Consider the following 12,621-nt stretch of genomic DNA (forward strand, 5'->3'; position numbering starts at 1 on the left):
TCTTTTTGCAAAACATTAAGTACGAATTGAAATTTTTAAGAAAAATCCATTTAATTTCAACAATATTATGCCTCAGTTTATCATTTACACATTACAACTTACAGATCACAGTGCATCTACAGAGACACAAAACATTTAGTATTTTACAAATTCACAATTTGCAGTTGAGTTCATTGTAATTTTTTACACTTTGAAAAATCATCCTGCGGGCTGGTTTTGACCCACGGCTCGAATGTTTGACACCCCTGTGTTAACGTACTCTAATGGTGTTATTAAATTCAGGTAATATTATTTGCTAATTTAAGCGATCTGATCTCACACAGCATTATCCCATCTAATTGTATCTGCCAGTTGTTGATATCTCATCCAAACAAAACCATGTATCCTCCAGTGATTATGAATGCACTGTGGAGTAATAAACCCAGTCTCTTTATCCATACACATTCCGAGTCCTTTTTTCCAGCCTCTTGTGGGAGCAGCCAGATTATTACAGAGCATTTTTTCTTTATCGTTTCTTACCATCACAATAAAAGGGGACCACTTCAAGAACAACACAAACCAGAAACCCACTGGTTCATAAGTGTATTTGCTCAATCAGTCGGCGTGTTGAAATGTTTTAGGTGCAGCTCAACTTTGCGCTAAAGCATTTCGGTCCACTAGTGCCAACAATGTAAAAAAAAAACAAACAAACTCAAGTCTGGAGGCCTGGTCTCAGAAAAGAGGATGTTTCTGCTTATCCTCGCTGATATCAGCAGAAATTTGCACGCCACCGGAAAGCATGTCGGCAGGCAGCAGGTTGTGCTCTTTTTCCATGCTTAAAACAAGCGGAATTTCTGGTTTCGTTTTCAAATCATTCCCAACTTTGTCAATCTCTTCTTGCAAAATATGTTTCAAGGCAGAGACTGCTGCAGGACTTCAAACCTTCAGCTACATTCAGTAAGTAATCCGATCCTTAACTAGATGTAACTCCATTACTCTCCTCTATTCAGTCTGGCTAGGAAGAATGGAAATTGAAGCCGTTTGGCATTTTCTCACTGACCATTGTTTGGCTGGTGAATATCCTCTCTTTTCCCACATTAAACATTTGGCACCAGTCCGTCTCAGAGATGCTACCCCTGTAGGGTGTTCAAAGGGCAGTCTGTTTACCTTACAAGAGGCAGAATATGTGGCCAGAGGGGCATATCTTAAATCTTTGTTTCATTATCAAAACAGCCCCAAGACATAGTGTAGGAGCTCATTAACGCTTGGAGAATGGCTGTAAAAATGCACCGCATAGCTGTCAATCATGACTATATTTTCACAGCTGTTGAGTAATGAACATGTTTTATGTTTATTTCTGAATATAATAATACATTAAGAAGAGAATTTGAGGCTTTCAGCTCAGCACTGAATACTAATGGGATGACACGCTCTGTCCATCTGTACCTTACAAATCCCCCTCACACTCAGGAGAATGCAAGACAGTAGCATTTGGTGCCAAAACAAAACATGCAAAGAAGACACAGCAGCAGAGGATCTTCTAAGATTACGAGCTTTATAAATGCTCCAGTGCATCCAAGCCTCATCAATACCTGATTGGTTTGGAGTCTACTAAGACTATGTGCAAGGGAAAAAAAAAGGTAGAAAACCACACACCCTGATGAAATTACTCATTTCCTGACACATGAATCTTACTCGTGATTACATAAACAGTGCTAAAGGTTCACTTTGCATCATGTTGGAGCTGTAACATAATATTGCTGACATGATAGGTTTTCCTAAAAGAAGAGGTGAAAATAAACCGATATTTCCCGTCTTATCCCTTTAATCATCTTGTGTCCCCTCACATTTATCTTGGGACCTCTCGAGGGAACTCAACCTCCAAGTTGGGAACCACTGACTCACACAGCAATAAGTATCTCAGCCTGCAACTGGCATCACAGCTCAAATGTGAACATGTTCACACTCTGCCTGCTGCAGGATTACAGGAAGTCACGAAGACAGCTGAAACTATCCCAAGACATACCCTTGAAACTATCCCAAGACATACCCTCGCACTGTATACACACACAACCACACATGACATGACTGTTTTCTTATTTCCAATCCAATGCGCTGCATGACTGGGTCTAATTGAATGAGCATGTGAATTCAGCGGTGGCCTTTTTCAAGCCACAGACTCCTGTGGACTCATGGAAAATGGAAACAGGCCCGGCTATAAAGGTTATGAAGAGCAGCGGCTGGAACTAAAGAGAAAGATTTCTATATTCAGAGACACCTACAGTACTCCAATTCAAGCTTCACCGTGCTTTGAAGCAATACCTATGAGACAGTGATGCCTGCAAATCCTAAAAATGTTCATAAATAAGAGTAAATATCATGTTAAAATCCACTCAAAATTATGGATAATGAACTAACAAAAATAATGGGGAGCATTTGCTAAGAACAGTCCATGTTATTCCAGCTGTTATTTCACATATACAAATAGAGTTCTGCTTATTGTTGCATTCAAAACACTTATTAAAGATACATTTTTCGACATATAACATATTTAAATGGTTACTAAACCTATTTCTGACACATCTGGCAGTTACATCTTGCTTCTGCCTCACTGGATCACTCAATTTCCATGATGTATATAATCTTAGAGACACTGGCAGGCATGCAGATTATTCTTTCAGTCTATACAGTGCGAAAACAAATCAGAATTTCCTTAAACAGCATCATAAACAATTCAGACCCTGAAGATAATCAGGTGCTTTTCACATGAGATGCTGTAAGTGGTAAATGTTTGACAGCTTATTCATTGATGAATAACTAAAACAGAATCGATCAGTTAGCTCACTCACTATTTAAGCTTCAATTTAGCTCATTTAGCCTTAAAGAAAATAAGCGTCACAGTTCTCAAGCCAGTTTTAAGGTGTCAAAAAGTGACCAATAGCAGCTTTTAATGGAGGAAAAGTACACCTACACACTGGTGAAATAAAGCCAACAGCACAGACATCTTGGAAACAATAAACCTGTGAGAATTGTAGTCAGTTAAATAATAAAATGTCATATGTGTAGTAAAACCTTGAGGCTACACTTTCACTTTATCGGGGTCAAAAGCAAGTTAACTAGGATGGTCTGCCCTGCTGAAACACAACAACAGTGCTGAAAATGTAGAAGACTCACTAAACGCAAGCTTAAACTGACCGAGTTTTCGTGTCAGTAGGGTAATTTAAGCCTTTAAACATCTTCATAGTTAAGGAAATATGTGTTTCATGTTTAAAAACGTAACATTTTCAAGTAGCTGTCAGACATAAACTAGTTTGCATCTTTCTTCTTCGTTGGTTGCATGGTCCCCCTCTCGTGCAGTTTACCTCATAAAACTTTACCAACAAGCTACCTTAGCAAGTTTATTTTCCGCATCAATACCCTGACATGTGAGACTCTTCGAAAAGAAAACTGACGTTTGAAAAAGTAGCACAATAATGTCTGTAACGGTGCAACAAGGGCTCGCTCCGAAACAAGTGGAAAAAGTCAGAAACTTACCAGTAACGGCGCTTGAATTGGCCATGGATGGACAGGACCGCAGCTGGCCAGCGGTCTGGAGGGGAGGATGTTTTTGCCAAGCGGCCGTTGGAAGTCTGGTCGCCACCAGCACTGGTCAAACTAAAGTGAAGGAGGGATTTGTCACACGAATGAACGTGTTTCCTGATTCCCAGAGCTCGGATACGCCCTGTGCTGAAAGCTGCACAGCCTCCAACAGAGAGCAGCACACAGGATGAGCTGTGAGAGGATTCACTCCCTCTTACTTCCGGTTTTGTTTGTTTTTTGTTTTTTTTTTAATGGCGGGTTTTAGATATTAAAAGTTTCATGCAATTTGCTCAGTCTAATCCCTCTTTCACACATGCACTCTGTTCTGTTAATATGACAGCTGCATTCCCTGGTTGCTTTTCCATTAAAGTCTTACAGGATGTTGAGCCAAAAACTAGTTTATACACTGACCAGCCACAACATTATGAACACTGACAGTTGAAGTGAACAGGATCAATAATCTTGTTATAATGCAATGTTCTGCTGGGAAACCTGTGTCCTGGCATTCACGTGGATGGCATGTACCGCCCACCTAAACACTACAAATCAAGCAACCCCCCACCCCCTATGGCAACATCAGTCCTTGATGCCAGTCGCCACCCTCAGCAGGGCAATACACCCCGACACACCGCAAAAAACGCTCAGGAGTGGCCTGGGGAACATGACAGAGCTAAGATGTTCACCCGGGTTCCACACTCCACAGATCCAAATGTTATTTAGCATCTATGGGATGTACCAGGATAAGCCTGATCTACACTCAACCAAAATATGAACGCAACACTTTTGTTTTTGCTCCGACTTTTTATGAGATGAAGTCAAAGATCTAAAACGTTTTGAGAAACAGCTCTGGTTGACATTCCTGCTGTCAGCATGCCAATTGCACGCTCCCTCAAATCTTGCCACATCTGTGGCATTGTGCTGTGATAAAACTGCACCTTTCAGAGTGGCCTTTTATTGAGGGCACTAATCATGGTGTCTAATCAGCATCTTGATGTGGCACACCTGTGAGGTGGGATGGATTATCTCAGCAAAGGAGAAGTGCTCACTATCACAGATTTGTGAACAATATTTGAGAAATGGTGATATTGTGTATGTGGAAAAGGTTTTAGATCTTTGAGTTCATCTCATAAAAAATAGGAGCAAAAACAAAAGTGTTGCGTTTATATTTTTGTTGAGTGTAGATAGGTCCCACCCAGCAACCCACAGGACCCACAGAATTCACTGGTGCCACAGGACATCTACAGAGGTCCCGTGTCCGTGCCCCACTGGGTCAGAGGAGTTTTATCATCATGACAGGGACCAACACAATATTAGGCTGGTGGTCATAATGTTATGCCTCATCGGTGCTGCTGTTATCTGGATCAGTCTGTCCTAAGATGCAGATGACTTTATATCTGTGGGAGAGAAAAGGTTTGTCTACATTAAGAAGAGAATTTGTGGCTTTCAGCTCAGCACTGAATACTAATGGGATGACAGGCTCTGTCCATCTGTGGCTTACAATTCCCCCCACACTCAGGACAATACAAGACAGCAGTATCTGGTGCAAGAAAGCTATCCTAACTGCAAAGATACAGAGGCAGAGGATCTTCTGTTAAATATAGCTGAGCATGGCTGCAGCTCCAGTGCATCCAAGCCTCATTAGCACTTGATTGGTTTGGAGTCTATTGAGACGATGTACAAGAAAAAAATAGAAAAACTTACAAAGTTACGCACCCTGATGATTTTGGTACTTGGAAGAGATGTGAAATTGATTTAGTTAAGGGGCTCCAATGTGATTTTCAGGCATGTAAAATTAATGATGCATTCTTCTTTATGTATGAAATGATGCAGCCTCAAAAATGCTGCAATGCCGGAAAAAGTAACATGAATGATGAAACACAAAATGTCGATCCACTCCTATGTACTTTAAGGGTCTGAAACTTGGTAAATATTCAAAGTATGAACATACAATTTTGCTTGGCTTCCTGGAAGAAAAAAACAGGTGATTCTGATGAGTTAGGTGGGAATTTTGTTTTCGGATTTGGTTGATATCATATGGAAAACATATCACAGTGCCACACTTTTAGTCCCCTATATTTAATCTAAGTAAGATTTAAACCTAAACACTGTTTAGCTCCTGTTCCTTGCTGTAGGAGATCAGGTGGAGTTTTGATGCTGGAGAGTCATCAGAGCAGTTGTCATTCTTGACCCATGACAGATGGTCTAAAATCCGCACAGAGCAGTCTGGTGTCAAGATAAGCAGTTTCTTTCACATGATTTGCTCCATCATTTTAAGCTGCGACCCTCTCCACTCTGTCCCTTCCTCCTCTGTAATCCTTCCTGTCAACAGAGTTCTGATCCAATAGCTGAAGGGGTTCAGATTCACCTCAGCCTTCAGCACAGCGAAGGTGAACAGACCATCATCTTGTCAGCAGAGCTGGTGATGAATCCAGAGCACACTGTCACCAAACAAGTCAGGGTGATGTTTAGACAGGAAAAGGCACATTTGATTTGATATTAAAGTGACACCAGTTACTGTGACTTGTTGTTTTCTGAATGTACAATCGCTGAATTTGAACCAGAAATCAGAACTTTTTCAAATATACCTGTGGTCAAATGAAATTTTCCTGCATCTGTAGCTAATTGTTGCTTGGCAAGCACTCATCGTCAGCCATTTGGGCCCCACAGCTCGCTGTGGTAAGTGTTCAGTTGCGTTTTGCGGCCGCATTTGTTGAAGTTGGATGTCAAGCTTTTATTACCCACCATGTTATCAGATGGACAGATAGTTTGTTCCTCTCCTATCAGGTCATTACATCTGTAATTATCAAAACCTGGAACCATTTAACAGTCAGCATGATGGCTCATGTACAATGACAAGTACATTAGTAAAACAGCATGTTACCTGCGGCAGAGTGGCTTACCTGCTGTTTTATATGCAACAGGATAAGAGAGCAGCTTTACACACATTATAAAACAATACAGACACAGTTGCATCAATAGCAGTAACGCCTGGAAATGCTAGGGGAGAATGTGATTTAAAATGTTAGCGCTAAGCTCATTTGTGTTCCCTTTTCTGCACTATAGGAGTCTCACATTTTGGACACAAACTTGCAGGAAGCAGCTCCTGCATCGTTGCTTATTTGTATTTAATGCATTCATTTTTAATTCTTTAAACAAACTTCTTAAAAGCGCAGATCAAGATGTGTTACACGCATGAAATTTGACTGGTTTCTCCTCTATCTGTGTCAGTGACATACAAAAATAGCTGAAATACGATAGTGTCTAGTTTAAGACCAGCTAACTGTGTACTGCAAAGCAAATTCAACATACCAGGATCATTTTGTTTTATGGCCTTATTTAGCTTAAGTTGCACTTCCTGAACCTAGTTCCTGTTGTCTCCAGATGACCAGTGGCACATTAGCTATATAAATCAAAACGAGTAGTTTCAATATGCAGTCCCTTCCAAAAGTATTGGAGCAGTGAGGCCAATTCCTTTATTTTTGCTATATACTGAAAGCATTTGGGTTTGATATAAAAAGATGAATTTGAGCCAAGAGACTAACATTTCAGCTTTTATTTGTGTTTTATGTACTTTTTGTAGGGGGGTATTTAACACAGAATAAAAGCTGCACTGTTGCTGTACACAAAGTAGAAAAAAGCTGACAAAAAACAGACTGCGTGAATGTCTAATTTAATGCTGTTATCAGTATCATTGCTCTGTTAATGTACAAGTAGATCTTATCATAGTGGCAGTTGACCATAATTTGCTTACATGTAAATCTCCTATTAAAGAATCTGTTTATTTATCTATACACAACATAAGATCGAAGTTACAGACTTGACTCTTTATGCAATTCACAAAAAAGATCAATTGCTTGAAGAACAAATAATCCAGTAATGAATAAAGCAATTTTTGTGAAGAATGAAAACAGTAATTGCATGTTCCGTCTCATTTTTATGGCATGTGAGGTCATTTTAGCCCTATTCTTCGATCTGCAGCCCTGGCGGCGTTCAACAATTTTTGAAGCAAGTACAGAGCAAATATGAAAACATCGTTCAGACTGAGACTGCAGATCTTAAAAGGTCAACAAGTGCAATTTTCTCGTGCTGTAATCGGTTTCTGTTTTTGGATTATATTTCCACGCAAAGGGATATAGGATAATGAAACGGCCTTGAAATAGCTTGCAGCTATGAAAAACAAAACAAAACAAAAAAAACCTCTGACCTTCCCTTCTCAATATCTGTACACCAAACTCCACAGGATCTTCTGGGAATGGTGCTGCCAAGAGAACCGATTGCTGGAATATAACCCACTGTTTGCAGCGTGAGTTACCATGGTGACGTGCCCTGGTAAGAAATCAACCGCTGAAAAAAATGTGAAGTTGCCTCGCTAACCTCAAATCCTGCTTTACAGTCCTTTGTTTTTTGGATCAGTCACGAACCGGCACAGCAAGCAGATGAACCAGCATGAGTCACTCTGGAAGCAGAAGAATTGTTACAATATATCTTTTTGTTGTTTTTTAAGTCAGAATTTCAATGAGTTCGTAAGTCAAGGTTGTATCCTGGGTCAGTCCATCTCAGATCAGAATTTTGGAACAATTTCTGCTTGACCCTGATCTGATTTGCCTCAAATTTTATAGCATGAAATATGGATATTTAGAAAGACCTTTGTGAAATTTTGGCTCAATATATCAAACACTGAATATATCAAACTTTTTTCCAAGTTGTAAAATATTTCCAGTTTTTGCACGTTAAAAAGTCAGTCCATGTTTGAACAACAATATTTTAGGACCTACTAAAGATTAAAGTCTGAAATCTGCACTGTTATTTCCCCTGTGCCATTGAATTGTAATATTAAACAAATAAATCAATTAATCTCTGATAGTGACTTAAAGCATTAAAACGCCCCATCATATTTACAAAACTAACAAAAAAAATGCAAAAAAATAGAATGCATAAGTCAAAATTAGTGGTATTTTCTGAACCAGATGTAGTTGCACGCCACAATGATACAAAACAAAACTTGGTGAAAAGAAAGTTATTTTTGTTTAATCAACTGAAATAATCAACATGACTAATTAAATCTTGATTAAAATAGTCACTCCAACTGAAAATTCAGCTTTAATTACGTGTATTGGTTCCATTCTGCATGTTGTGTTTTCCCTATCATCAAACCTTAACAATGCTGCCCTCTATCGGACACATTTATGCTGCTTCCATTTGAACATCCACGTCATCCTGAGACTGATTCATGGTACTTGTAGCAGACAGGGCCCGAGGACTTTGGTGGCCCTAAGCAAGATTTTTTTTGTGGCCCCAAAACATGCACAGGGCAACTACCAAATCACGTGCACAGCTTGTAATTGGGTTAAAACACACATGCACATGATAGCAAATAGACAGCAAATATTTATTTTCTTTTTAAAAATGTATCCTAGACAGGGACAAAATGCGATTCACACACTTATTGTGGTGTGGCCCCCTCTAGTGGATGTGGCTATAAACAACGGCATAGAGTGTTTATGCCAGCGGCCGGCCCTGGTGGCAGATATTGTTTATTTGATTTCCTGTACAAACACGTTTTCCAGTACAAAAAAACCTCTCTTTGCTTACCAGTTTAATTCTGTCATGAAATGTGCATTTCTGATGTTGAGTACAGTTACTCAGCAATGCAATTTTCAACATGACATGCACTCAATGACACACATAAGCCTCGGTCCTTCTATTAGTCTCAACTGAAAGACTCTGACTAGCTTCTTTATAATAATATATAAGCATATATAAGTTCTAAGCTTCTATATAACCAAGCAAACAAATAAAAAAAGATTTAAAAAAATCAATTTAGAAACCACAATGTATTCTAAACTTTTGATTCATCAAAGTAGCCTCCTTTGGCAGATATAACAGCTGAAAACACTCATGGCATTCTTTCCACAATGAAAATCAAATATTCTTCAGAAAGTTCAACAACTCTGTTGCAGAATTTCCCATAAATGTGTGTTACTTGTAGGTTCTTTGCTTTTTCTCTTCTGTCCAGTTCATCCCAAACCAGCTCCATGGGGTTAAAGTCTGGAGACTGTGCTGATACCATACTCCATGTTTTCAAGCTTACCATCTTGTTCTTTTTCCCTTAGGTGGTTCTGGCATTGGACAGCTTGGACTTATGTTTTGAGTCATTATCTTGCTGTAGGATGAACCCCTGACCAACTAGGAACATAGCAGAGGGTACTGCATGGTGCTGCAGAACGCTGTGGTAGACGTTTTGGTTCAGGGTTCCTCTCACTCTGTACAAGTCATCGACCCTGGATCCAACAAAAACAGCCCCAGACCATCACACTTCCTCCTCCATGTTTGAAAGTTGATGTCACACACTGAGGAATCATCATTTCTCCTACTCGACGGCGTACAAAAATCCTGTGTGATGAATCAAAGATTTCAAATTTTGATTCATCAGAACATAACACCTTCTTCCAGTCTTCAGTAGTCCATTGGTGGTGTTTCATGGCCCAGGCAAGCCTCTTTTTCTTATTCTGACATCTTAGCAATGACTTTCTTGCTGTAACTCCACCTGTCAAACCTGCAACTCCAAGTCTTCTCTTCACAGTTGAAACTGAGAATTCTTACTAAGACCACTATTAAGCTGTGCTTGAAGCTGTTGTCCTGTGAGCCGCCTATCACCAAGCTGTTGACTCTCAGAAACTTGTCTTCTGATTCTGTTGTGGCTTTAGGTCTTCTGACTGTCTTTTGATGATGAAGAAAACTATACTCACTGACACCTTGACTTTTGTCGCAATTTCTCTATAGGAAAGAGCTACATTTTAAAGTGTTATGATGGTCTGTCTCTCTTTTATTGTTCATTGCCTTTTCTTCACTGTGTTTATTGCAACTCACTACTTTCTGCAGTACAGTACTGTTCAAATAATGCTCTGGCGGGTATGATGCCATGTTGTGTTCCAACACTACTTTAATGCAGACAGAGGGGGTTGTAAGTAATGAAGAAAGGTTGGGGTACTTGTAGGATTTGGTAGCACCAACTTTCAAGGCTTGATCACCCTCCATTGCTGCAGAACAACTTTAAGTTGTAAACCCATGTCTTGTTCCCTGAAAGAGGCCTTTTTGTGTAATTCTGAAATGTGCCTTTTTTTCTCCAGTTTTGGATAACCTTACTTTTTTTAACCTCTGGCAGTTCACCACTTAACTTTGTACCAGTGTTTGTCTTCGGTATTAATCTACAGTGTAGAAAAATAATACAACTAAATAAAAAACACTGAATGAGAAGATGTGTCCAGATTTTCTAGTAGTGAATAAGAAAGCATAATATTTAAAAGTAGCATTACAGTAAATGTGCCTCACTGTCTGGAACTCAAAGTGGAGTCAAGCCACTGTATTTATGCAGACTTTCAGTGATACAACAAAACCAGCATATCATAAATCCAAGCTAATAATTACCAAGTCAGATTGAAACCAATTTTATAGCAGCTGCAATGTACAAACAACTGTCCATCACAGTCTGTCAAATTTAATGTAAAACCATTAAAACCCTGTGCTTTTGCTTCGCCGTCTCCTCTCGAGAGTAATTCAAAACCACATTCATGCACAAAAACGTTCGAGAATGCATGCTTAATAGCATTTCATACATCGTGCATATATAATTACTAGTGAATAACGCACAATGCTGCAGCTCTGTGCAGCTGCACCCAGGGCTCACAGCTCCACAGCCATTTGCAGCAACAGCCCAGACCAGCCAACTGCAAGTTTATATCCACAAAATGGCAGAGACGCCAAGTAAACCACTGACTGGTGAAGATAAAGTGGAGCATTTAGACGTCTGAGGAGATTTTGAATGAGGTGAAGAGTTTGAATCAATCAGCAAGTAAATACTATAATAAATGTACTTCATGTTTATTCTTCTGTAGTTATGACTAAATGTTTACCAGTGATGTCCACTACAGTAGTGTGCTGTTATATTCATGATATGATATTTTGCATTTGATTTCATTTATTAGATTTCTTATGATTTCTTTGCACATCCTGTTAAATAAATCCACTCCTGTTGAAGATATAAGGTACATCATTGTATTAATGGTTATTTATACCCTGGCATGTGCCCTACATCTGCTCTGTTTACAGCTACTCAAAAACCACTCCACTGCCTCGTGCCTTCGCAGAGGGCAAGCATAGCCGGTGACGTCACCGGGCTGAGAGCACGTTGAATTGTGCATGTCGGGCCTCGCGGTTGCCGTAAATACGACGCAAACGCGCAACACAAACAGCCCTGTGCAGCTTTCAACGCTGGTAAACAGGCCACAGGGCAGATTTAGTGTATTATTGGCACCGAGGTACTGAAAATCATGCAGGCTCTCATTGGTTTCATATAAAGCTTTGTTTATTTGAGACTGTATGGGTCATTCCAGAATTGGAGGGCATTTTATGTCCCACCCATCAAATTTCAAATAATCTATGTACAAAATACTAAAACATGCAGTTGTTGTGTAAATTTACTTGTCCTGAGACCAAAATCTAAAAAAAATAGGAGAAAATAACGTTTGAAAATATTTTAAAATTATTATTTAAATTTATCATATTTTTAATTATTACATTTAAATCTCCTTTTTTGGTCTTATTTTTTCATTGATGTCTCTTGCAATTGTGGGAGCATTCTTTAGTCAACATAATATTTTAAATAATTATTGTGCATGGAACATGCATCCCAAACAACCCTGCAGCATAACCTTTTTAGCTGGTAGAAGAAGAAGAAGAATTGAGCCTAATAAGGGGGAAAAAAACAGTAAGAGGAACAACTTCCAAAGTCAAGAATGAACCTTAAAAATATTATTATTATAAATTTACTGCAACTTGTATAGATGAGGATGAACACAACAGTTAATAGACTGCCTTTCCAACGAAAATTGGATTGGATTGGATTAAACTAAGCAAACAGATAAGAGCCTTCTTTGGATAATTACTGCAATTTGTTTCAGCTGGCAACAACTTATTTAACCTGAGCTGATGCAGAGAGGAGCTTCTCATTTCTTCAACAAACATGTTGGATGACATTTCCTGTGGTCATGGACAGGATGCTAA

General features: G+C 39.2%; 1 protein-coding gene across 1 annotated transcript in view; it reads right to left on the reverse strand.

Moving 5' to 3' along the window:
- The window catches only part of rell1 (RELT like 1), a 41,599-nt gene extending 37,874 nt beyond the window's left edge, over positions 1–3,725 (reverse strand). Inside the window, exon 1 of the mRNA XM_022211155.2 lies at positions 3,514–3,725. Within this exon, the coding sequence (XP_022066847.1) occupies positions 3,514–3,538 (25 nt within the window). The 5' untranslated portion in view covers positions 3,539–3,725. The remainder of the gene's footprint in view (positions 1–3,513) is intronic.
- Positions 3,726–12,621: the final 8,896 nt, after the last annotated feature.

This window comes from Acanthochromis polyacanthus, chromosome 23, assembly GCF_021347895.1.
Source record: "Acanthochromis polyacanthus isolate Apoly-LR-REF ecotype Palm Island chromosome 23, KAUST_Apoly_ChrSc, whole genome shotgun sequence".
Lineage (NCBI taxonomy): Eukaryota > Metazoa > Chordata > Actinopteri > Pomacentridae > Acanthochromis > Acanthochromis polyacanthus.